The sequence below is a fragment of the Nanorana parkeri genome, unplaced genomic scaffold, assembly GCF_000935625.1.
Source record: "Nanorana parkeri isolate BGI_ZX_2015 unplaced genomic scaffold, ASM93562v1 scaffold35, whole genome shotgun sequence".
NCBI classification, from domain to species: Eukaryota; Metazoa; Chordata; class Amphibia; order Anura; family Dicroglossidae; genus Nanorana; species Nanorana parkeri.
In genome coordinates this window covers 2,519,286-2,547,194 of record NW_017306303.1, presented here as the reverse complement: position 1 = coordinate 2,547,194, position 27,909 = coordinate 2,519,286, and the positions used below count along the sequence as shown (strand labels likewise).

Below are 27,909 nucleotides of genomic sequence, written 5' to 3'. Positions count from 1 at the left end.
TATGTATATATATATATATATATACAGTAGTTCAGGTACAGTTGCACTCTTCTGTTTCCCTGGAACACAATCTCACTTAAAGACTGTGGTAAAACAATAAAATAGAACTCTTCTGTTCAACTGTTTCATGCTCACCGAGGAAAGGAGAAAGTTGGAAGGATAGCAACCTGAACCTACCTTTCTATCTTTTCTTCTTCCCTCAACATAAAACTCAAGTTTTGTCTATGGCTACTAGAATTTATAACAAGATACTATCTATATATCTGAATGGGAATAAGGTTGATATAAATACACAAAACACATAAATACAAACTCTAAATGTGCTTATTTTACATAAAAATATATAAGAAATGATATGAAATGAAATAAATACACCAAGTGCCCTTTTAGGTATGCGATCCAATCAGAGAGAGTACAGGGTATCCAGTGGTAGCAGAATTCGGCTGACTACCATCTCAGACTATCTGAATGAAGCCCTGTGGGTGACATGCGCTCTCCAAGGTGCTGAAGGCTGTAGCGCTGCTGTAGCTGTAGAGACACGTTCACCTGCTGAGCAGCCTCATATCCAATTGATCCACTGACAAATAACCATAATAAGCGAAAGCATTTGTGCATAAGCCAATTAGCAAGCCATCTGTATAATTGTAACTATAACCCTCATGCCACAAACCTATTGATAGGCTTTAGAGCAACTTGTAGAACGGACTTTCAGGCTCCTAGGGCTCGCACAAGGCACAATTCATTAGCACCCATCTAATAATAAACACAAGACGCCTCTAATGCTGCTCTGAGCACAAAGCAAATATCAGATTGCTTGTACAGGAAGACAGCTAACAATCTATAATATTTTTATTTTGTCGCCATTAACATTGTGGTCTGGAGCAGAGAAAAGCTTTTAAATCAATGACAATTTGATCACAGAGATAACAAGGATAAAATAGATACAATATGACGACTTGTCTCTGAGTCTTGATTCCAGTTCTGTAATCACAATGACTCTTTCATGGAAGGTGAAATTGACTAATTTGCCTTCATAATTACTTCAAATGTGTATTCATCAGGAGCTCTGTAACAGTTCTAAGCTTAGAAAAAAAGCCTCCTTTCTGGGTAATAAAAATCAGCATTGTGCAAATGTAGGTTTTATTATGCATGAGGCGCAGTGCAACTTAATTGGCCTGTGTAGAGAGAATATGGATAGAGCCGTTCATTTATTCTCACTGCCATAGTTGGGGAATCAGATCCTAGGTACCCAGCCTCCCCCTGTGCCTCTGTTTTACTCTTACCTTAGACATCACATCAATTCATAGAGCCTCATCAATTCATAAACGGCTTGATGATTTGCCAGTGGACAGTAGTAATCAAAGGCACGCTAAATAAACAGCACAAACTGTATTCCGCCTAAGATCAACATATGCCCTTTCATTGGGACTTGTGTCATAATAAAGATAGTGTGGAGCTGGAATCCCCTACAGGGACAGTTCAGGATGAGAGCCGGAGCGCCTGACAGCTGGGTATCTTCAGATACAGATTAGGCAGCATTGCGGGCTGTGCGATTCATTCATCTGACACAGAACATATACTTGTATCAGGAATGAACACATTTGTTTGGAGATCAATACCGTACATGCCTGGAGCTAAACTTATTTCTATGCCGTTCCAGCACTAATGGCAAGATATTGTGGCTAATGCAGGAACTAAAGATGAATATGCAGGGACTGACACAAAGAGAAGTGCCAGTGCAACAGGAGAGCGCGGCAACTTCACTATGGAACCTGGCACAACCCCTGGCCAAACGTCTACTGTAGTCTGTCACTTGTGGGATCATGCCTTGCCATCTTCCTATATGGTACTGTATATGTCTACTGTCCATTGAGTACACCAGCACAGATATCCATTATAGGGTGGGTAACAGACTAGCACTGCTATACATTACAGGGTGGATAACAGACTGGCACTGCAATACATTACAGGGTGGATAACAGACTGGCACTGCTATATATTATAGGGTGAATAACAGACTGGCACTGCTATATATTACAGGGTGGATAATAGACTGGCACTGCTATATATTACAGGGTGGATAACAGACTGGCATTGCTATACATTAAAGGGTAGATACCGGACGGTCACTGCTATATATTACAGGGTGGATAACAGACTGGCACTGCTATATATTACAGGGTGGATAACAGACTGGCACTACTATACATTACAGGGTGGATAACAGACTGGCAGTGCTATATATCACAGGGTGGATAACAGGTTGGCACTGCTATATATTACAGGGTGGATAACAGACTGGCACTGCTATATATTACAGGGTGGATAACAGACTGGCAAACCATATATTACAGGGTGGATAATAGACTGCCAATGCTATACATTACAGGCTAGATAACAGACTGGCACTGCTGTATATTACTGGGTGGATAACAGACTGGCACTGCTATACATTACAGGGTGGATAACAGACTGGCACTCCTATACATTACAGGGTGGATAACAGACTGGCACTGCTATATTTTGCAGGGTGGATAACAGACTGGCAGCGTGCACTGGCTCAGATAGTAAAGGATGGATAACACGTTCTCAGGTATAGCAGAGACATCAGATGCCAGTCCGCTGCTCATATGCCGATCATGGCACGGTCCATGTGGATTGTGAATGGCAAAGGGCAATGCAATGATGGCAGATGAGACAGCCATGTGCTGAGCTCTGATGCTGAGAGGTGTTGTAGTACATGTAACAATCAGATAAAACGCTGACTGCTGCTATCAGATGTTCTCCTGTCTCAGCCCAGCTCTATATCTCCACCACAGCCGGATCGCAGAGTGCCTGCCTTCTGCTGAGACAGTATTCAGACAGCCGAGCATCAGATGGGAGGGATGAAGGGGCTAGGACAAGGCAGTTCCAGGGAGAGGACGATTGGAGGAATAGGAAATGATGAAAGGAGGGGGGTCTCTCTTTCCCACCATTGGAGGGGCTGGGGGTGGCAATGGACCTTGAAACTCGTTCCTTGGACTTTCTCCCGTAACACATCACACTTCCACATCCTCAAAGCAAGTGGATAACACTGTAATCTCACACTCCCCCCCTTGTTCTCAGTCTTTCCATCTACCTCTCCCTCTTTTCCAAAGAAAAAAACTCGGCCACCCCACACCTTACCTGTCCTCTTCTCACCTTCACCATAGACAGACAGCGTGGCTGGTTCAATGGGGGAAGGTTTTATTCCTGATCCGACCAAGCAAAGTTTCTGGACAGGTGACTGTGCCCTAAGCTAGGAAGATTCCACACCGTTCTCTTCTCTAAGTGGAGACCAGTTCTCCTAAGACAATGGATCTCCTCACCTGGGCATTTGCCATGTTCTGCCAGTGGATTCTGCACAAGGTAAGGCAGACAAGGTGGGAAACACTTCTGGGGGGTCTGAAGATGCAGAGAGGAGCGTGGGAGACTTGTGATCAGGCCATACCTTGTTTTTCAGAATGTATGATGGAAAAAAAATGTAGATAACAGTTCAAAACTTGTTTGAGAAGAAAACTGAGATCTGGAGCAGGAAAGAAGTAGGTGGGAAAGCGAGCCTCCTGCTTAGTAGTACTCATTGTGTGGGTTGCTGTTTCTTTCTCGCAGACTAAACACAGTGCTGAGCCCAGGTTTATTGGCATGTGCAGGAAAAGTACTTGTTTGCTTAGGTCTGTTCTCTATCCTACAACCAGCAGTCAGTTGATGATTTCTCTGAGCTGCAGGGAAAATGGCATTATATGCTGGGCACTGGTCACAGTATGTTCAACAAGCAGAACTCTGTGTGGTGCCCTCTTATCTTCTCTGCGCAGGAAATCACAGGTTGCTGGGGGCACCTTGGTCTGTTTTCTGCGCTGTGGACAGCTCTTCCTGTCACTCAGGAGTTTATTGACTCTCAGGAGTTTATTAATGAAAACTAGAGCAAAGGGTAAAAAAAAATACAGTTGCTCATAGCAACCCCATGTATCCCTCCATTCTCTAACCGGTACTGGGAAATTGAAAAAAGGTTATCTTGATAGCCACTTTACTGCAGCTTTCAAAGTTAGCCTCAGTGTAGTCTGTTGTAGTGTGATGTCTTTTATTGTCAGCAATGAATTTAAATAGTTAAATGTTCATTATTTGTCACATTCCACATGCAGCCTAGATAGTCAAATCGCAGTCACAGGTAGTGCAAAGTGCAGGGACAGTGTGCAAACTGTGCCAACCAATAGCAGCTAGTCAAATCACAGTTCACTATAGTCTGATCAGAAGAATGAAGTCAGGTTGCTAGGGGTTCTGGCACTGCACAAAGCCTTTGAATTTGCATTACTGTATTTTGTTTTCTAGATTCAAAATGTAATGAAAAGCAATTTACTTTTGTTGCGATGAAGTATGATTGTCTGTGTACAGGGTCCATAAGCCACTGGGAATAAAGAGTTAAGAGCCTGCTCCATATCCTATTATAAATAGTGAATTATTCACACTAACAGGGTATCACAGGGTACTAGATGTGCATGCTAATAAGATAGGTATTAACTCCTTAGCATAAAAATGGAGTAGATCAAACAATATATATGAGGCCCACAGGGCAGTACCAGCTGAAAAATCCATATATTGCATAAAAGGTGCCTTTGTAACCAGGACTCAGTGTCAAATTTAATGCAATATGATCAATGTGGCTTGACCACTAGCTTTTCAGAGTCCAAGGTTATTCGAATCTAAGTACGATACCACTAAAACAGGAAGACTTGCAGATTTATGGAGTATACTACAACAAGACATTCAATGCACTAAGCTAGAACTTAGGTTTATCATTATAAGAAGCATTATAAGCATCCATTCTCTACATGACTGGTGATTGTGAGTTTTTATTTTCTTTGCCAAGTCACTCTATTAAAACCTGTTTTTCTTTTTACACTGGCAACTAAAATGTTGTTTCTAAAATGTGTTGTTGAGAGCTGGTCCTTCATACAGGGCTTCATACAGGGCTGTGCTACACAACTTTATGCCATGATAATAGTTCCTGCCTATGATTGCATTCTGTACTTTAAAACCTTGCAATGTTACATCTAAATCCCCATAAATTAAGTACTATGGCCGGGGATGAATGTGTGATACATGTACTCTATTTGAAAAGTGCCCCGAATACGTTGTACAGACCTGGGAAAAGAAGGTTTAGAAGAGCACTATTGGGTTTATGTAAAGTACAGTGCACACATAATATTAAATCAGCAATCATTTCCTAGCTCATGTATTGAGTAAGTGTACCCATCATGAAAATAATTTATATTCACAGTGAACATAAATTATAAATTAATAAGATTCCTCGTACACTGTGCATTAACTACACTGCCTTGCTTCTGCTGTATAACCCACAGAATGGAAATATCAGTGACGGCTTCTATGTTGTTTTTTAAAATCAGACAAAATATAATTTTAATTTATTTAATTTTTTTGCCCAAACTCACTTCATATAGTTTTTTTTTGCTACATTATGTTAAATATAGGCTAGAGTCTGCATATTTTCTTCATTTATCAATAATTACAAAGTCCTTGAGTATATAATCTTCAACAATCGAATTGAAACTGATAAATCACATTAAAAAGCACAGTATGATATAACATGTGTATTGTTTTGACGGAATAGGATCGTGTATATATCAGATGTTAGAACATCAGTTCTTTAAGGCAATCAGTAAAAACATGGACATTAACAGGTATATAGGTAATGAGTAATTGTGCTGCATTATCAGCGTAGAGTAATGCTGTATATTAGTTGCATACAGCCAAAGCAGATTACATAAACACTATTCATTCTTAAACTTGTGGTCTAGTGGAAATCAAGCAGGTGAAAGAAACGCATGTACAGTCATCCGAGTTTTCTTTTCAATGAAATGTTACATAGGTGAGCTACTCATTAAACGAATCTCTCCAAAAACCTATTCTGTGATAATCCTGTTTCCAATTGTGAGCTACTTTGCAAAGTTCATTTTGCACATCTAATGGGTTACTTCATGTTTCATTCAGCTAAGCTGTACTAAGTGCCATCCTTTCACTATGAAAACATTACATATTAGCCTTCATACCCATAGCTTATTCTTTATTTCAAGTGTTGTCAAGACTATATAGCTAGCTTCTGTACTTCTGTGCTTCTGTAATACCAAAACAGAATAACAGACAGGAAATGTTAAGTCGTTATCCAAATCTGTGATTTCAAGTTTGGTCCTTGAGGGCCATGAACCTATTACCATTTATTTATATTTATTAATACCTTGTCATAAATAGGTCAGAAAGCCATAAGACTATGTGTAATGCAAAGTCATGGCTTAAATGTGGACCTTGACAGTTGCAGTTGGGCAGTCCTGATCTAGATGATCTAAGCAGGAGGGCAATAAGGTGTGAGGCCTAAGAGTATTAATAAATTAATGGGACTCCAGCATATTTTGTATGATAAAGAATTTAAAGATATATGTATATAGAAGAAATGATTAAAGCTTCTGTGCCTGTATGAAAATAGAAAATGTTTAAGTAATACAAAGAGAGACTTCAGAAAACACTCCGATCTTGCAAAGCTGAAACAAGGAACGCTTTATTAGTCGGCACTACTTATACCTGCTCATATACTGTTAATTGGGTGCTTAGATGTAATGCCATTTAAATGTATTTATCTGCTATAGGCTTCTTGTTTCTCTGGCAGTCAGTACACAAACCAATGATATGAAATAATAATTTAAGGTGTGCTTTTTTCCAATAGCTAGCTAAGCATCTTACTTAAAATGCACAAAGGCAAAGACTACCCTCCTTTACACAGTTTGTATGAAATGAACACTCGCAGGCACATTCAGTAACTTACTGCACAGAGCAGTTGTAAATAATGTCCACCGTATAGCAACTCCTATCAGCTAGTCAGATTTTGCTTCTCTAAAGTCTGATTAATGGGAAATACATTTCACTTGCTTGCTATTGGCACAGCAAGAGGTATATCATGTGGCTTGAACTCAGATACACGTGTACTTGGCATCTGCTGAGAGTTTGTCACAAGCAAAATAAGGGAGATGCAAGCAATGTGTATGCTACTACATGGAATTTGCCATACTAATAAAGTCAAGGACATTGCAGTTGTGTCTTTCACCCGTTAGTGATAGTTCAATATTCTTTTGATAACGTCCCCAGTAGACAAAATGGCTGCCTATTCCATGTCTAGGCAGCAGAGTGACCTTTATCTTTACCGTAATTGCTGCCATTGTTATGATAGTCAGCCAGTTACATATTTTATGACTTGAGCACGCTGTCAAACTGGAGGGTAAATGTGTCATTGGAATTGGATGTTTAATATAATTTGAGAATTTAACAAAGAACCTTGCAGATGCTGTGGATTGACTAGGAACTGGTGGAATCAGCATGTTCTCGGCACAGTTCCCCTTGTGACTTGACTATAACTTAGTATGCTGAGGGTATCTGTCACTTGTTCTGTACACACCATAATGCTATTGAGTCAGTAATGTAATAAGGCACTCCGCTCTTGTAGTGTTACCAACATACTGTGCTGCTGAGAGAATCAGCACTATATTACTCTGAATGTGTTAACTTTGCTGATTAATGCTGTGATAAAAGGGGGTTTGGGAATTTTCCCCTGAAAGTCAATCATTGATGTTATTAATACACAGCTGCTGTAACTGGTAAAAAGAACACTAGGAAATGGGCATTGGAACTCCACAAAACGGCTTATCTTCCATGTCCACAATATACAGTATATTCCCTCATATATATTTAACATCCCTTAAATGCACATCTAGCTAAAATAGGGATTGTTCTATACCAAATCATACATTCTCAGCTAGCCAGCTGCATCAAAGTGGCCCTCTGTGTGGCCAGTCCTATCCAAGCTACAAATGTTGAAGATAATTCTCCACCTAAAATTGGTGGAGAAAAGATTTAATCACAAAGGGCGTAGGGGATTCTTTTCAGTTCGAGCGTTACATTTAGGAACTCTCTGCCACAAGCAGTGGTGTCGGCAGAGAATATTGATTCATTCAAAAATAATTTAGATACCTTCCTCACAGACCATAACATACAGGGGTACAAGTACTCTTTAAAACTGGACCACACAGACACACATATGCACACACATGCACAATCACACACAGACACACAAAGATTGAACTTGATGGACCTGTGTCTGTATTCAACCTAATTACTATGTAAACTATAATACTAATTTTAAATGGAGGCCAATGGGATCATTTTAAATAATTGGAGGAGAACTAGAAGCAAAGTCTATACTTACAAGCAGGAAGCCCGAAGTGTAAAAGCAGCGCCCATAGCAAACAGTTATCATGTGCAGATGTGAGTCCAGTAAAGTAAATTCTATTTGTTCATGATGGATTACCACACTTTCTGCATTGCACTTTGTTTATAAATAGGTGAGGCAAACTCATGATATGTTGCTCACATGGCTCGATGTTGGTTTTGATGTGTTTATATAATACTAGTAAAAGTAATAATACAAATAATAATTATTATTGTCATGTAATTAAACTTTTATTTTTAAATCATTCAAATATTACGTACATGTGGAAAGAAAGAATGTAAATATATAATTAATAAAATACAATACAATTTCCCTTCCTTCTTCTTTACCATTTAAACTGAATTGGATTGTTTAATACATTCAACCTTTATTTTGAGACAGTGTATATGCATTTAACAGATAAGGGAGTGGTAAAAAGGTGGGAGTGCTTTGAAGGATTTGGGAAGTCGTTTCTAGCTCTGTATATATTTTTTGTTCTAAACAGAGAAAACTATTCATGACTTACTGCATTAGAATGACTGAAATTATTAATTGCGTTACTTTTACTATTGTAATGGTCTTTTTTGGCTGTTGTGGTATGTGCTCTGGCTGTGTAGTGGGATTGTTTGGAGAAGGTGATGTCACTGAACTGGAAGTACAGTCTGCAGGAACAGTGCTATTCAAGCTAACAGCTTTTCAAAGAAATAGCTATTCAAGCTTAGTAGACTCATTCTAAAAACAAGTAAGAGGGTCCACTGTGAGGCTGTACTACATTATTAATCACGCTTAAAGGGCAATGATGCCTAAAAAACAGTTGCATTATATTTGTGAAAGATCTGTAACTGATGTCTATAGCCATGTATGTGAATATCCACTCCAGTACAGACATTGTAATATTCAACATAAATGTAACTTTGCTGTGCAGCCTTTTGCTTTGCCATTGGAAATGAAAAAGGGCAACAGAAACACATATGTTAGTCATTTTTTTTGTGGGATACCTGGATAGGAAGTAAATTGAGTGTTGGAAAAGATTTGCCAAAACATTTACATATTTGTTTATGAATTTTACACAAGCCAATCCAGCTGAACTCTGGAAAACCAAAAATCTTTTTTTTTTCTCCATTCCAAACAAATTCTTTTGTAAATTGCCAATAATGTACAAAAGTTTGAGTTTTGACAGACGTGTTGCTTTAAGCTGCACTGTCTTCTGTTTTGTTTGTCAGTTACTCTTTGCGATCCAGTCTGCACACCCAAACTGGTGTACCAGCCATTCTTTCCTTTCTGTCATGGTCCAGTGCAGTGGCTGATTAACTGTGCCTTTGGGCCCTGGGCTGTTTCCAAATTATGGGCCCCTTACCAGTTTAGTTGGATCATGCATAAGGTCAGTGTACATAGGCATTTGTGTTTTTCTTCTGACATGTTTATAAAGCATTTCTGATGGATCTGGAAGGCAAAGTTTACATTTTGGCTTGTGATGATGACAGAAAATATGAAAATGATGCTTCCAGGTACAGAAAGTATGCATGCATACTGTTTGTGATTGATTGATAACCTTAAAATTAAACATTACTCAGAGGAATATGAAGGCTGTCATTGCTGATCTTCTTGTGAAAAAAGTGGAAAGATTAAAAAAGTTGAAATTGACTTACAATAAACAGTATTCAAATCAAGAACTTTGAGCATCACCATGGCCCCCGGAGTTATTCTTCCCTTAATATAATCCTTGACTGGTCCAGTGCGAGTGAATGAGTCTGCAGGGGCCTCAAAAAGAGAACAGTGCTATATCTTTTGAACACATGTTCACAAACTCAGAATCATGGTTATTGAGATATTATTGATACTGGTAAGTACAGGGATGTAGATTGGGCAGCCAAACACAGATCAAACTTAGAAAAGCTCAACAAGTAGGCCATGCCCTTCTGTCAGTCTAAAGTACTAGTTAAGTTTGGAATTCAAATTTTCTCATTCTTTCTTCCATCTTTTACTAACCAATTCTAAGCCAAACCCACACCCATGTGCCTAGGTACCTCTGTCCAATGTAAACACAGTTAGAGTCCATCACTCTCAGAAAGAAGTATGTAGGCACCTGTTTTTCAGAGGGGGTTAGCCTAGAAAAGGTGAAAGGGCTGGTGGCTGCAAATATCTAGTTCTAAACTAAACCTATAGTTTAAATGCCATTGTTTTCAGTTTACAGAAGTATATAAAAAAAAAAGCCTGTTGAGATAGAAATTTAGGTGCAGGCACTGAAGACTTGTTTTTATAGGTTGCAATTGTGTGTAAAATCCGCGGTTTTGGTGTTTCCTTTCTATGCAATGTGTCAGCAGCAGGGAAAACAAGTGAATCCTAAAGTCACTCTTTACAATCTCGAGACAAAGTCACTGCACTAAAAAACTTACAACTTATACATAAATATACAAAAACAATAAAGTGCCTAGTGATAGCCCCAACATACAGTAATATGCAACCTCCCCTATAGTTAAATTCAATACAATCTCAAAACTACATGTACAATGTGTTGTGATCCAGATCACATGTGCAACTCCACAACTTGGTCTAAAAAAAAAAGGGCTCTTTAAGAGGATATGTCAGCAATATATAAAGTGCAAATGTTCAACATTCCAAAAAGGTATTTCTTAGTGTGATATCCTTAGTGTTTCTGTGTAATCAATACACTCACCAGACTCCTTTGACCACTATTAAATGGTCAAACTGCACTCAAGATTCAAATCCTTAGCGAGCCGCTCTCCAAGGACAGCTGATGGCCAGGGCCGGCGTCAGTGGGGTACGGCCGATACTCAAGTAAGGGGCCCGCCCAGCCTCAGGGGCCCGCAAACCTTACCTCGGTGACGGCCGTACAGGTGACTGAAGGCGGCCGGGCCCCGCAGCACCGGAGGAAGCCGGGGCCCGCACACTCCACATCGTAACCTCGGATGCTGTGCGAGCCTCCGTTGTCCCCCCTGTGTCCACTGCACATTAGGTTTTTAAAGATGGCCGCCACGAGTAGCGGAGGCCATCTTTAAACCTGGTAAGTGCCCACATCCCATTCAATATATTGCCAAAACGGCAATATATTAAATGAAAACCATTCCCAGATGGGGAATCAGTATGATCTGCATCTCTTGCTGATGCAGACCATACTGATTGCTCCCTCGTGGTGCCTCTGCGAACATGCAGGGAGCGATTAGTATGTCTGCACCAGCCAGAGTGCAGAGCACACTGAATCTTCACTGAAGCCCAGGGATGCAGCCCCCCTTCCTGCAAAACAGGTAAGCAGGAGAGGGGGACATTTTTTAATTAACTATTATTAGTTGTGAGAGTGTGTTTTATTGTGTGTTTTTTAATGAGTGTGTGTCATTTTTTTTTTAATGAAGCTATGTATGTGTTTTTGAATGAGTGTGGGATATGTGTGTTTCATTATGTGTGTGGTTTTATTTTTTAACCATGATTGCTGTTTAAATACAAGCGATCCGGCGTCTGTATAGAAGCCGGATCGCTTGTACAATACGGTGCTGTGTCCCCCTCTGCAGCTGCCGGTGCTGCCGTTAGATTCCTGAGCTCATCTGTCCCTCGTGTGAGCCCGGGACCGGCGTGGAGGGTCTCCCCTGACAGATCAGAGGAGAGATCAGCAGCTTCTAGCCACGGATCTCTCCTCCAATCACTGGACATCGGAAGTGAGGTGCATTTCATCACTTCTGGTGTCACTGGGCACATTCTCCTAGAGGCAGAAGAAGAAGCTGGTGAAGCAGATCTCGGCTTCATCACCTTCTTTGGGGTCCGTAGGTGACACTAGGGGTCTGCAAGACCCCTGATGTCTCCATAAAGAGGACCTGTCACATTATATTTGATATTACATAGCGGACTTGTTAGCCCCTTATGTGATAGCAATAAAGCTAGGTGTGAAATTTAAAAAAAAAAATTAAAGTAACAATAAAAAAATTCAAAAAACATTTTCTCCCCCAGTGATCAGCTTGATGACATCAGCGAGTTAACTCCTCCTTGACATGTTTCGTCATGAAGACTTTTTCACCTTTTCTCACCTTTTGAAAAAAAAACTTACATTCAAGGCTTCATAGGCAGAGCTGTATAATTCCTCCACTGGCAAACAGCTTCTCCCCCAGTGATCAGCTTGATGACATCAGTGTGTTAACTCCTCCTTGACATGTTTCGTCATGAAGACTTTTTCACCTTTTGATGTTTCGTCATGAAGATTTTTTCACCTTTTGAAAAAGTCTTCATGATGAAACATGTCAAGGAGGAGTTAACACGCTGATGTCATCAAGCTGATCACTGGGGGAGAAGCTGTTTGCCAGTGGAGGAATGTTACAGCTCTGCCTATTAAGCCTTGAATGTAAGTTTTTAAAAAATCTATGATTAAACGTTTTTAAGGATTTCACACTATGTGGTATCTACATTTTTTTCCATGGGGCACTGAATGAACTACAAGGAGAAATGTGTGGAGGAGGCTAATATTGGCCATTTAGAAGGTGGATTGCCAGGAATTGGAACAACTTGAACCCACCAACAGGTTTTAAAAAAACCCAGCAAACTGAAAAGGAGATATTGACTGCAACGGAGGTTGCCATCAGCTCTCCTGGGAGAGCGGCTCGCTAAGGATTTGAATCTGAGTGCAGTTTGACCATTTAATAGTGGTCAAAGGAGTCTGGTGAGTGTATTGAATACACAGAAACACTAAGGATATCACACTAAGAAATACCTTTTTGGAATGTTGAACATTTGCACTTTATATATTGCTGACATATCCTCTTAAAGAGCCCTTTTTTTTTTAGACCAAGTTGTGGAGTTGCACATGTGATCTGGATCACAACACATTGTACATGTAGTTTTGAGATTGTATTGAATTTAACTATAGGGGAGGTTGCATATTACTGTATGTTGGGGCTATCACTAGGCACTTTATTGTTTTTGTATATTTATGTATAAGTTGTAAGTTTTTTAGCGCAGTGACTTTGACTTGAGATTGTTTTTATAGGTGACTTGTCATCCTCATCCTTGTTTTACTACTTGGTAACTCACTAATGCAGTACACCTATGTGCATATCAGATGTTCCTTTGATTAACTGGCTGCATGCTTGTTCCAGGTTACTGACTTACTAATCTATGTGGCAAGGCCAAGGATGGCAAACCTGAGCGCATGTCCTGAGCAGTGGTAGATCATTTATATCTCTTCTGACAGGTTCCTGTAAAGAGAAATAACAGCTTTCACAGAACTGTGCCTAAGATACACTTTGCTTTCTAGTGTGGGTTCAGAAATGATGAGGTTTCATTCCTTTAATGTTAGAAACACACCAAACAGTCAAAAAACTTAATAAACATTTTTTTATAAAGTAACATATGAAGGACAAGGAGGACAATCACAGCTCAATCAAGTCCATAACATCACAGCAGGAATGATGCGTTGTGAGCATTTTGATAACCACAGGGGTGTCATAGTAAGCAAACAAACATCCGTCAACGATGGCATTCACTGGCACTCCAGGTAACCATATATGTGCCTGTGATGTTCTAATACTTTCCTAAATACACAAATATATTGTTATAATGCGGACATTACACAGGAACACCACTCTGTTTTACATAATGCATTGCTTAAAGCCATATAATAAAAGTGTCAAGTTTAAATATTGTCTTTATTTGTTCAGCGGGCATCATGTTCTGATAAGAGTTGTCACATGAGCAGCTTAGACATCTGTTGGGGTTATTGTATGTGCAGAATTTTAATATCATGAACTGGAAAAAAAAAGAATTTATTAAAGGACCAGTAAGCTTAAGAAAAATACATCTTCTCATATCCATACATGCAGCAATAAATGATCAATTGATAATAGATTATGAACACCGCTCACCACTAAAACCACTTCTGCTGATCACAGATTTGATTGTTTAAAATGATCCTTCAATCACAATTGTTTGATGGAACAAAGAAAAAGATCAATATGTTTTCATTCAATCATATAATTCATTTCCAGAAGGACTGATCATGTTGTTTTCTATGAAAACAACTGTTTATTAGTTGAAAGTTGCATTTGGCGCAAATTAGTACTATATAAATGTTAATTCAATTGACTCAATAGTTGTATTGAAAGACCACATTGTTCCATGTATGGTCAACAGCACAAGCCTTGAGATCTTTAACCCTTTGTTAGTATAGATAGTGTTAACATCTTGGGTTCAACTGATAATGGGGCTGCCAGTACAGTTAAATATGATAAACATTAACTCTATAGTCCATTCCTTAACATTGCATAGGGGGGAAATAGTTAGGTTTTTAAGCATGTAAAAAGCACTTAAAAAAGGTAAGCAGCAATTTTTTAGATATGTGCTATATATTTATAAATATATGCGATGTGGATGGAAACATGTAACAAATATAAAGTAGGTGTTATGCCAATTTGGCCGCACTGTATATTTAGAAAATCTTTTATTTTACAGTCTTTTACAAATGTGCATAAATTGTGGCCATTTTTAAGATTTTAACCAAAAGAAATACACTAAACACTAATCCAGCTCACTATCTCATTTACTTTATCAAGGTATAAAGTATACCTAGGAAGTAAAAGGTCAGTAGTTTATAGAAAGTTTCTTTAACTGTGAACACTAATCTGAAAGCTGTTTGGTTGCTATGGGTTATTGCACTTTTCACATGACAATTCATTAAAATTGGTACAGCCCTGTAAGTGTAGCAACAGATTGGTGTCCCTCAAATCTGCTTCTTTTACAACTAGCCAGGACAGGACTGGTTTCAGGTGCAGTAATGCTGTGGGACAAACATGATAGTAAGCTTTTGCATTATGATAAAATAACCTTTAATGTGTGGCTTGACCCACTCTGGAAGCCAATGTAGCAACAGTAGGGTGAAGGTACTACAGTTTCTTTAGACATCAGGAGGGGATTTCCTGAATGGAAGCATTTGGATTAGGGTATACATTTTAGAAATGAAACTTCCACATACATTTAGATGTATATAACTACAATGCAAACACTGTATCTCAAACTGTGAAAGCTACAACTTCATAACTACATAAAATAATGAATAAATCAACAGGCTCTTGTTTTGAGGTCATGGAATGGTGGATCCCAACATATGTTTCATCTTACAGCCAAGGTTTACTGTTTCATTAAAGAAAAAAAAACAACTTTAGGTTAAACAGAATTTGCTAGTATAAGAAATGCTTAATTTCAGGGGGATATTTTAATAGTTGTGAGTTCCAGTTTTAAAATGAGACATAGGATGCAGGTCATAGCATTGTTTCTTAGCAACCATAATTTATATTTTTCAGATCAAACCCAATTACTCCCTGATTTGATTTATTTTAAAGTGGGAGTGGTCTTATGACTCTCAAAATATGCGTAATGCCTTCATTGATGATTAACACAAGGGAATTATTTTCATTTGTGCAACCAGTGTTATATGTTTATTTTTACTAGTGGTCTTGTTATGTTAAACCTCTTAGTGTAAGTAACAAGTGGGCTACATTTCCCACATGCTCCTGTTTACTTTTACTTGCTGAATTGATGTCCAAACTTTTTCAGATATAACAGTGCTCACAAAGCATCATTATATAAAACTGGCAAGCAGAAATATCATATATTACCTAAAGAAAGTTTCAGCAAAAGGATATGAATGTCATTTCTAGCTCCTGGTGGAACAGAAGAGTTGTGTAGGAAGACCTTTTTGTAATACTACACAGGGCAGTCTGAAACACTGATCAAAATGTAATTTAGCCTTGAAAACCTCTTTGTTATATGTTTCAGCATGCAAATTTAACAGAGCAAAGTTTAGTTATAATAAAGTAACCTTGATAACTCTTGTCTTTACATTGAACCTATCCAGCATGCTAAGCAACCCAGGCAGCATGCTAATCACTGCTACTGCTGTCTTCTGTTACATGTCCATGGACACCCATGAGGAGTCCTGGTATGAAACAGGTAGCTGGCGCTAGAAAGATAGCAATCTGCTTGATATGCTGTTAGCATACTGAGTGACCTGTCTGTCTTTCTGAAGGGTCAACTGGGAAAGGTTTTTGCTACTGACTTTGCATAGTGAATGGCATAAAATATCATATTACTGTTGCAATAATATGGAACTTACTGTGAACACAAATTCACTGGAGATCTTTCTTGTATTGTTCCCCCTCCTTTGCTATCAGCCTCAAATTATTAGGACATGGACCTGGACTTGGGTGCTTAGTTGTACACATTTACCGGGAATTGATATGGTGGTTAGGCAACTATCTGCTAATGCTCACACCGCTATCCAGAAAAGAAAAAAAACCTCTTGGGGAAACAATACAAATCTATATTGAACTGCGGGCCAAGAATTTCATACATTTGGGCCAAAGTGTCCCTATATCTCACCTGCCAAGCACCCACCTGTGTACTAAGCAATTAGATTAATTCAGTCCATTAGACCTGTAGGTTGTGGTCTGAAACAACTGCCACATATCCCCTTTTTAATAACCATTATAATGAGACCCCACAGAAAAATACACAAGGGTGTGATTACGACAGCATGCCTCTCTTCTTACAGTAAATTTGCAACACTGATTGGCTTGGCTAGTTGCCTAAGGCACTTAAGCCAAATTCCAAAATGCTCCAGATCTATAATGCTAAAGTAGCTACTTACCACTCAGTTCTCCAAATCATGGTGGGGGACAATAGCATTTTGCTTTGGTGTGACACTAATGAACAAATGGTGGAAAACTGTCTGTCAACAAAACAGTCCACTCACCCAATAAGTATTTGCATGGCTTATCTCAACTATTGCAGCTGAAGCCAAGCATGATGACCTTTGATTTTTAATTACAAGTATTCTAGCTGGTTGTAGACTACATTTTTAAAGATATTTCAGATGTCCCAAGACTACAAAATTAAATGTTTTACACATCTATGCCAAAGCTAAAGTTTGTATTTGCACGGTGGCATTAAACATATCATTCTTTTGTATACCGGTTGGAAATTCAGCTATTGGGCTAAGACTACAAGGGTGATTGTAATCTCTTGCTACTAAACAATTTAACCATGAGGCAGAAGCCTCATTTATGTCACACTAAAATCAGGTTGCTGCCAATGACATAATTGTCAAAGAATGGTTAAGTCTCTTGGTAGCAAGTGATTAAATCATCTGAGTAACCCTAGCCTAAAGCTGGCTATCAACATTAGTAAATGTTCAATATGCCTGCATGATTGAGAACTCTTACACTGTGTGGATCAGTCTCAGCACCCGGGAAAACAGTAGTTACTGTGCAATAATTTTTTTTATCAGGGCTGACCCATAAACGTTGGCTGGATCAAGAAACTGTCATATAAAGTCTATAGACACCTTTACTGCCTAGTCTGGGATAACCTAATCGAACAGATAGGATGTAAGAACAACTCTATGAAACCTTGGTGCAAGCATTGATTCATAGTGCTTTTCCATCTATGGCATTACCCATTACGTGTACAAATGTTAGATCTGCTTAATTACTGATTAAGAGAGTATTGAGAAGCACTATACCTGAAACCTCACAGTTTCTTAAACCTAAAATACCTGACAAAAAGCTCATAAAACTTTGTTAAAATAATGACTAATCTACAATAGTAGTAAATAGGAAACCGGGTGACTATTCAATTGATTTTTTTTTTTTTTTGTTACCATGTAGTATATTGTGGCTATTGTTTTACGTTTCTGACAGTCATCTCCAGTCCAGAATCCCCTCTGTAATTTAAATCTTGCCTTTCATCTACACTAAGTTTGATAGCTTTAAACAGCAAACTCTTTTAAGAATCATTGTTTTAATGAGGGTTCAACAGGGCAGTGTGTTTTATAGAACGACAATGTAGGAGACATAACTATTTTTCCCACACAAAATATATATTGTAAAATGTGATTTTTACAGTCTAGTTGCGCATGGACACATCTGTGACCATGCTTTAACCCTTTTGCTGCCACTGATGCAAGGCTTATGGTGGAACAGAATCACTTTCAGCTGGCCAGATCAGTAAATCCTATGGTGTCTGCATTCCTTTCTGCTATAAGCTCATGATCAGTTCAGCAACCATGAACTTATAATAAAAGTATCCCCTAGATTCTTCTGGCTAATAACTGTGATTGTCATGTTGATAAGGTGCTTATTGCAGCCATTTATGCCAAAACATAACTATCATTCCCCCCTTTTACCACCACCTACTGTGCCTTGCCTGTCACTGATCCTCCCCAACGATGTTACAATCTGATTCCCTCCTGCTATCTCTGTATACTCTCTGATCCCCACTGCTCTACTTCCACCTCTCCTGGCAGAGACAGTGGGTTGCAGGCACACAGCAGGGTGTAACGACCCGTGTGTTTATGTCTGGACACTCAACTGCGGAGGTAGTTAATGTATTGGCGGGGCTCAGTTACGACTCCTTCCTTCACACTCCATGCAGTGGTTAATGGAGGGTTTGGAGTCAGTCACATCATCCCCCGTCACTTGGGCAACCTATTGTGTTCATATGTATAGTAGGTTTAGGGCAGGTGTGTACAACATGCGTCTCTGGTTAATCCTCCACAAGCTAGGATGAACTAAGTTCTGCAGATCCCCTGAGTCCTGTTAGCATTCACAGCAAGGTATCACTACATAGATCAACACAAAGTCACTTCCACAGGTTCATACAATACATATGAGTATAGAGATTTTTCCCAGATCAAGTCCCAGGTTCAGGTTATAACCTAACAGGCACAGACACAGCTCCCTCGGAAGTCACCAGCATAGAGCGGGTTAACAGTCAGCAGCAGGAGAGTCAAGGCAGACCTTGGCTGAATCAACACTCCCCACCTGTACAGCAAGTCCTCCAGCACAGCAGTACAATTAAACCTTCACAGATCTCCCAGTATGAGCAATACGTCTGTGGCAGCAAGACCCCTCACTACAATGTGGTTTGCTTGGCTACTTGCGGTTGTGGGGTCCACTGTTGGGTCTCGTGGTGCAGGATGCTAGAAGCAGTAACTCCTATGGGATGTTCGGCGTGCACCGTTCACAACGGTCGGACGCTGAACAGCCAAATCTGCTCCCTTAAATCCCTCCTCGCCGAGCGTGAAGGGGAGGAGCTGGCTGCCGTCCTGGACGGCCCTGAATGGGAGGAGCTGGCTGCCGTCCTGGACGGCCCTGAATGGGAGGAGCTGGCTGCCGTCCTGGACGGCCCTGAATGGGAGGAGCTGGCTGCCGTCCTGGACGGCCCTGAATGGGAGGAGCCTGAAGCCGAGCTGGCCGTGCGCGTCCCCTCCACACAGCGCTGGACCGTGGACGGGTAAGTCTGTTACACAGGGAGGAGCTGATCCATTTGGGATGGCGGGCAGAGGATTGGTAAACATGTCTCATGTTTACCGATCCTTTCAGTTTCCTGAATGAACGCTGGAGTGGAGTGCTCAGTACTGGGCACTGCTGTGTGTATTCATAACTGAAGGGATAGTAAACAGAATAACACGTTCACTTTTATTTGTGAATGTTCATGAAAGCGGCCAGTGCTGGTAATTTTTGTGTTCATTAATAAGTGCCAGGTAGCAGTGGCGAGGGAGATTGAGGGCTATGTGTCCTTGATCTCCTTCACTATCTCTATCTCAATCCAATTCTTTCAGACTCCTGCTTTTTCTCCAAAGCCTCTACTGGAAAAAAAAGAAAAACAAATATACACACGCGCGCACGCACACACAAACACACACACACACACACACACACACACACATCTAAGATTGATAAGTGATTTAACTATCCTGTGTCTAATGAAAACCTAAATAAATAATAAATAAATAAAATAATGTGTGTAGAATGTTAACCATAACAGCACACTTTTATATCATAAGAGGAACCTGGAGCACATATAGGAAACAAACACAGAGAAAGCACACATACTTCATTAAGTGCATCATGTAGTAGCATGGTGGAACATGATCTCAGCAGTTCAAGGCATCAGTGCTAATCACTGAGCATCTGTATCTTGAAATAAATTTTAGTCTTTAATGATGGAAGACCTGTACCCAGTTATCAATGCCAGCCTGTTGCTTTTCTTGCAAAAATAATCTAGTGGCATGCCATTTAGTTTTTATTTTCATTTAGTGTATTTATCCAGTAAAACCCTTCTGTGTCAGGGGACCTGACCCCCTTCTGGCAGAAGCCACACTCATGAAATCACCTCCATCTCCTGTATAAGTGGTTATTTTGCTGGACTTAAAAGGACATGTAGTGCTTAATGTTGTTCTAGAATTGGATTTTTGTTGTGGTGGCATTGATATATGGTTCTCTAACTGTAATAACATGGGAAACTGTCCAGTGCTACAGACTGCAACAAGAGTGCCATGGAATTTTAAAAAGGTGTATTAACAGATGAATCTCGTTTCCTCTTATTCTTTTTTGAAGTGATGTGCCTATGATTAACACTCATGTGACTGCGAATGAATAAGAAAAATACTACAATATAGGCTCAGAGCACACTAAATACTTTTCTTCTTAACTGGGCATTAGTTATGAGTAATATTTATAACAAAACATGTAGAGATGGACCGAGAGAACTCTGATGCCAACACTAATGTGCTTGTATAGAGTTATTCCTCTTAAAAATGATAGGTAACAGTTAATATTTGGAGAGGAGTTACCATTCACAGAAGGAAAAGGATATTTAACAATTTCTCTGTCCTTACTTTTTATTTATTACAGGAATATATATATATAGTGCCGACAAATTCTACAGCACTACACATACTGCACACATCAGTCCCTGCCCTTACGGAGCTTACAATGTAAAGTCCCTATCTCACATGCAATCATACATGCACACACATACTAGGGCCAACTTACACATTAACTAATTAACCTACCAGCATGTCTTTGGAATGTGGGTAGAAAATGGGAGTACCCAGAGCAAACCCTAGCAAGCACAGAACTGGGAAGTGCAATATGTTTTTTTTCCAAAGAAATTCCAGACTAAAAGGCCTATTTTCAGGGTAATGCTCAGGCACAATTGATATTTCTAGATGTATAACATAGCAAATCTCCAATTTGTGACTTCAGGTTTACTTTAAGGCCCTGTTCAAACATGCGGCATGTCAGAATGCACAATGTAGAAGAGTCACCGGCATATAACTTTGTCCTTTGTTGATGCAAGACATCATAAAGCAAACAACATTTCAGGGGCGCAAAGGGTCCCTTCAATGTGTCACATTGTTTGCCTGGTGAAGGGCCCCTTTGTGGCCCCAAAATGTTGTTTTCTTTGTGATATGATTGACCTGCATCAATAAAGGATGAAGTTATATCACAGTCAGTGTGCCAGTGACTCTTCTCTACATTGCTTGTGATTGAGGATCCATCCTTGCTGCTCCTCAGCCCAATCATTTCAATAGGCTGCCCTACACGTGACCGATGTAGTAAAGTAGCTCATAAAGCAGTTTGAGCTGCTAGCTTCACGCATATTTTGACCAAGCATTTTTGCACATTTGTCACACATCAATGAGTGGGAAAAGACAAATATTTTGCCTGACGCGTTTGCGGTGCCATTGACAAGTAATTCACACATTCACACAAGTAATTGGCATGCATTCACACACACAGCAAGTGTGAATGGGGCCTAAAAGTTTACTGACTACTTCTACTACTTATATAACTGTTTACTATTATTATTAACAAATAATTTCGAGTGCTTTATTTGTGTTGCTTAGGGGTACATTTATAAAGCAGCTGTGTGCTGCTGGCTTTGGGACTCCAAAACTAGCAGAGTGCAAATGAATAAGTGAAAAAAGGAAGAAAAAAAAAAAAGCTAGGGGGAAAACCCAGTTATGTGACCTCTCAAAGGCACAAGATTGGCTCTCCTCCAATCACAGAGCTGTCCCTGCTACATTAAGTAGAAAGAAATATGCTAACTCCACACCACAGACTTCATTTTATGAATGGGCAGTAAAATTCAGGCGTGCATACCTGCCTGGAGTATAACCAAAAGTGGATAGGGTTACTGCTCTCTATTACAATTATGACCGTATTGTGGCTAACTGCCTTTTCTTAAAATCAAATGTGCTATTATGCTTCAATATCCTATTTTTATTTCTGGAAAGTGATTCTGCTGTTAAACGTTTATTGTATACCACATTGCCTATTACTAGTGTGGAGAATACTTCCATAGACTTCATGGACATCAGACGTGTTTTTTTTTATCGCATATTACTGCAGCGATAAATTAAATTCCTGTTTGACTTTGTACCTTGATAGCAGCAGTGAGATCTGGAGAACAGTGTGAAGGGGCAGAGGTTAGCGCTGTGTAATAACCACATTCCCATCCATGCAGGTAGATATTTATGTTCATCCCTTGGAGTGTTGTGCACAGTATATCACACTGCTTGTGTCAGGTAAATGGAAATAGATCAGGGGGTGTGCCAGGATTGAGGTAGGGTCCTGTGTATTGTCACTCATTCTTAGGCAGGGCAGGCAGATGCTATGGAGCCGGTAACTGCACACTCAGCACCACTGTGTGCAAATGATGAAAAATAGAAAATATAATGGGAAGAAAACACAATGACGGATATCCAGAATTCATCATACAGCTGACTGCTATGTGAAGTAGAAAGCCCTATCTAATTCAAACAAAGGCTGGCTGGTAGATTGCAATGCCTGTGCTGTTGGAGAAGCTTCATTTGACAGAAAGATCTGGAATTCTTTTCTATCCTGTAACAAGGAGATAGAAAAAGAGGAGCTTACTGACCGTCAAATATACAAAGTATTTTAATGGCGTGGTTAGAAATGCGTATTGTGTACCAGATATGTCAAATGCATCTGGCTTTCTGCTTATTTCTTTAGATGTTGTCAGATACCTGGACTAGAAAGTGGATCTGGGATGTCAGCTATGTCGAAGCGAAATATACCCAATTAGTCGCGTTAACTCACAGTATTGCTAAACATTGTGATATACAGTATAATTGTTCATACAAAAAAACTTTCTAATTTTGAATATCCTAAGCCATCTTCAGTTGGATCTCTGAAAATTGGATGTTTAACAATGGAAACTATTTGACTGGTATTATGGCAGATCTGTGCTAGGATATTGAGAATTAATACAGATTTGTCGATTAATGTATATACAGATGGCTAATATTGTTTAGGGTTGCACAGATACCAAGTACAGTACTTGGTACAAGTACGAGTACATGTACCGATACTTTTGAGCTCCAAGACTAGACTAAAGAAAAATTCAAAAATTAGGAGGCAGCTGTCATGTGTAAGGCGCACACGGAGCTCCTGGGATTTGTACATCTCTGTTTTAATGTACGATTTTGTTTTTATAAATATAAATAAAGGGATGCACAGATACCAGTTTTGCAAGTACGAGTACTGGTACTTGCCGAGTACTTACAAGTACGAGTACTGATACATTTTTGTTTATTGTCATGTGACAGTTTTTCTAAAACAATACAGACTAATGATTTCAGGACAGTGGTGGAGCGCCAGAGCCAGGTCCCAGCTGCAACCGCTGCAACCCTGGTAGTTCTCATGAAAATGCCAAGTATCTGCACTGGTACTCGAAAAGTATCTGTGCATCCCTCGTTTTTACCTTCAAGCAACACCGTCGCTATGGGGTCAAAGTAACGCTTATAAACCAAAATGGTATATACTTTCCTGCGGTCAATTTCCTAAAACTGTACCATGTTGCAGATTCCCTGAGGCACTTTCAGACGTGTTGAATACTTGCTACCCTGCTGCCTGCTGTAGTTCCTCCCTCCGGCTCCTGTAGTGGCACAGGGAAAAGGAAACACTTTTTAGTAGTGAGGTTTTTAAGAAAAAGACATATCCTTGTCACATCCCTGGTCTCATGGAGACTGAAAGTGACTAGCTACAGTATATGACAAACCTTGTCGATTTGGCTGAAAGTGAAGGTATTTATAAAGTCTTTAAAACCAGCTAGAATATTACATGAATGGCTAATGACTCTCATGGTGTTTATTTGAGGCTGCTGAGCTCTAAGGAGTTCTAAAGTCCCAGAATCCTGTTCTAACAACAGCATTTTAATGGGAATACACACTAAAGTTGTTTTGGATAATCAAAGCTTACTTGAACACAATTCCTTTTATGTAGTGAGAACCTTCCATATACCCATCACTTTCAATAACTTCCCGAATTCCCAGTGTGCTTTGCATCTCTTCCCCTGTTGCTTGTTGTGATGCAATCTCGATTTCTCAAGACTACATATCCTATAATGCATAGCTTCCTGCAAGCAATGATAATGTTACATTTTCATACGCTGGGTTGTAGTTCAGACAGCAGGTATGGTTAAAGTGGTGACACAAAGAAGTGCATATTCACACGGCTGAGTGAAATTGCATCAGTGCATTGAGGAAGTACATCCTATGAACATCTTCAGTAAGTAAGTTTACAAACTTCTAGATCAATGTGGTTATTAGGAGTGGGATAGAACTTATGGAAATTCAATGTAGAAATAGTTTTTGACCATAGATACCCTTTAATAAATGAAGACTTAAAATGGAGCCAAAACATTTTTTTTTTTTTTTTTATATTAGAATAGGGAAGGGTTAGAAGCTCTTTCAGGGTTTTGCTGTGATGCCTCATTGCTGTGAGGCCTCATTTCCATTTTCTTCCTATCCTGTGACATAGCTGCAACCCAGACAGTAAGTGAGAGACAATCTCTATCAGGGACCCAGACCGCAATAACAAGCGGATGAGGTTCTATCCTTTCCCTACTCTACTAAAAAAGAATTGTATTGTGATCTGTGTCCCTCTTAGAGCTTACTCCTCAAGTAAGGGATGGAGCTGTTCTGCCATTTCTGCACGTCAACATTCTGGCTCGAGCTACACTTTAATTGCCAAAAAAAGCACACAATTTTACATAGTTTCAATAAATGAAGGTTGATGGAAAGTGTATATGGAACATATAGGGTATATATAGTAGTGACATCTTAAAAAGATGGAAATTGAACCGGTCAACAAGTTAATGTAAGATGTATAGTTTGATGGTGGCCAGACAAATAAAAAAAGGTAAACAAAGTTTGGTTAAAGGAGAACTATGGGGTGAGTGCTTTTCAATCACCTCATAGTTCTGGCCAACCTGTGACAATGAGACTGTCACAGGTCGGCTCAGTAGATCGGGAAGTGAGCGAACACATACCGGTGTTCGCTCACTTCTCGATCCAGTCATGGCTCTCTGCCGTGACAGGGGAGGGGCTGGATTCCCCCCCCTCCCCGCTCCGATCCTCCAGCGCTGGCTGGAGGAACGGACAGGGGAGGGGGCGGGTACAGCTGGATCTGCCTCTAGATAGGCAGAGCCAGCTGTCACTCACGCAGCTGGGTGGATCCAGACATAATTGTCGGGATCCGCTTCAGCTGCGGCGTCTCAGTATACTGAGCTTAGGGTGACGGGAGGACGCTAGTTTGTGTCCTCCCGTTACCCTAAGGAGAACTATGGGGAAAAGCACTAACCCCATAGTTCTCCTTTAAGGACCAAATCCGCTCTTTTTAAGGAAATTAACCTGTGTTACCCATGAAATTGGAACATTACAGAGGAGCTTACAGAAAGAAATGTAGAATTGTTGCTACACCGCCTAGTAGTGGGGATTCCCTAAACAGTCACTCAATGAATACAGCATGCATTGCTGAAGGAGGTGAAAATGCACTAGGACAACAGCAATAGACCTGCAGAAACCTCTTGAACGTGCCAAAGTATTTCTTCAAGTGTTGTGTTCTTGGGAGACGATCATGAAAAAATAATTGCTCTTCAAAGAAGAAACAAGACTACATGCTTCAAGTTTCCAAGGTACTATGTGGATGTTTTTTAATGCTTCTGGGGCAATGTTTTGTGGATAGAAGAGATAGAATAGTTGAATTCCTAGACAGAAATGTGCTTTTCTTTGTTCGGAAATGGAAAGGCACTTCATTTCAGATGTGTAGAATGGTGGAGCAAAAATCTAAGTTGGGGCTACTTTTTTGCCTCAGGGCTTGAATAGCTTTCTACCATAAAAGGAACAATGAAGTTAAATAAATTTAGAAATTTCACAGTAAAATGTCATATTAGCAGTCACACCCTAAGGTTTGATAGAGGTAACAAGACAATGATCCAGAGCAAAAAAAGTAAATCAAATAACTGTATTTTGAAATGGTCACAAGTCAGACGTCAGCCCAAACAAAATGCTGTGGTATAAAGGGAACTGCTCATGCATGGAATCCCTGAAGTATCAATGACCTGAAACAGTTTTATTAGGGGGAAAAAACCTAAACATACTTCTAACCATTTTGCTAATGTAGGCTATTGGTGCTAAAAGAGGTTTGCCAGCTTTAAATACAAGGGCTTACATACATTTCCAGTCGGGGCTGAGAATGGTTCAGTGGTTGCTCTGTACTATTCCCCACTTATTGTCCTATATGGGGCAGATTTGTCTATCTTTACAAGAAGGTTTGTGACCCTTAAAATATGTTAGCCTAAATCTGAAGTTTATTCTGTTTATATTTTGCCTTCCCTGGTTCCTCCTTCCTCTTATCAACTTTTCTCTTTTGATTACATACCTTATTTTAGACACAGTGGGGTAATCTGTAGGTCTCTGTGCTTTTCTATGAAATGCAGACAGATGTTGGTTGGTGGGAGGGGATGCTATGCATAGCTTTTTGAAACCTTAACAGCAACGCTGCTCTCAAGAGCCATCAGCCCTGATGCAAGCAGTAGGCTGGATGTTGGGAAGAGTTATGCAAAAAAAATTCTTCATTGGTGGATGCCATTCTGGAAGACTGGATATTCTTTTGCATGCAGGCTGCCCTATTTAACAACCACATGTGATGCTGAGTTTCCATGACTGAAAGAGCTAAAATCCAATAAAAGAAACGAGCAGGCAAGGCACAGTCAGCCTGGGCCAGGTGATGCTGGACTTCCGCTTAGCAGGAAATGGGGTGGCATCTATCTGACTTGCTCCAGTCTCTAATGCACACTGCAAGAAGCTCACAGCAAACAGTGAAATCAGTAAGCAATTTCAGTATAGCAGAGGAGCCTCTACAACTGTGCAAGACTAAGCTGGGTCGACACGGTTATATTTGCTTTGTTCAACCTGCAGGCTGGATGAAGAAAATGTAACAGATTCCTCCATTTACGCTTAAAAACATGGGTGGAAAAATCCCCTGCTGTTTCCACTGTATTCTCACAGTGCCTCCCGGCCCACTGGCAGAATACCCGAATGTCCACTGTATTCTCATGGTGGGTGCCCCTGTCACAATTCTTCCACCCGGCATCCCTCGATCAGCTGATTGAAGGAGCAGGTTGGAAAATTCTTGGCCAAACGGAGCTTGCAGCCAATCAGCTGATCGAGGGATGCTGGGTGGAAGAATTCTGATAGGGGCACCCACCGTGAGAATCTCCGTTTAGAACCGGCTGAAATTCGCACCGTGTATAGCCTACTTTAACCGCTTGAAGACCAGGTGTTTAGACCCCCTTCCTGGCCAGGCCATTTTTCAGTGTTCAGCGCTGCAGTACTTTGACTGACATTTATTCCGTCATGCTGAAACTAATTTTATAAAATTTTTTTGGGGACAGATAGAGCTTTCTTTTGGTGGTATTTAATCACCACTGCAGGTTTTATTTTTTACTACCCACTTTTTTGGTAAAATATA

General features: G+C 40.0%; 1 protein-coding gene across 1 annotated transcript in view; it reads left to right on the top strand.

The window, feature by feature from the left end:
* The first annotated feature begins 3,190 nt into the window (after positions 1 to 3,190).
* Positions 3,191 to 27,909, top strand: part of NXPH4 (neurexophilin 4) — a 183,133-nt gene continuing 158,414 nt past the window's right edge. Inside the window, exon 1 of the mRNA XM_018569504.1 lies at positions 3,191 to 3,387. Coding sequence (XP_018425006.1) covers positions 3,334 to 3,387 — 54 coding nt within the window. The 5' untranslated portion in view covers positions 3,191 to 3,333. The remainder of the gene's footprint in view (positions 3,388 to 27,909) is intronic.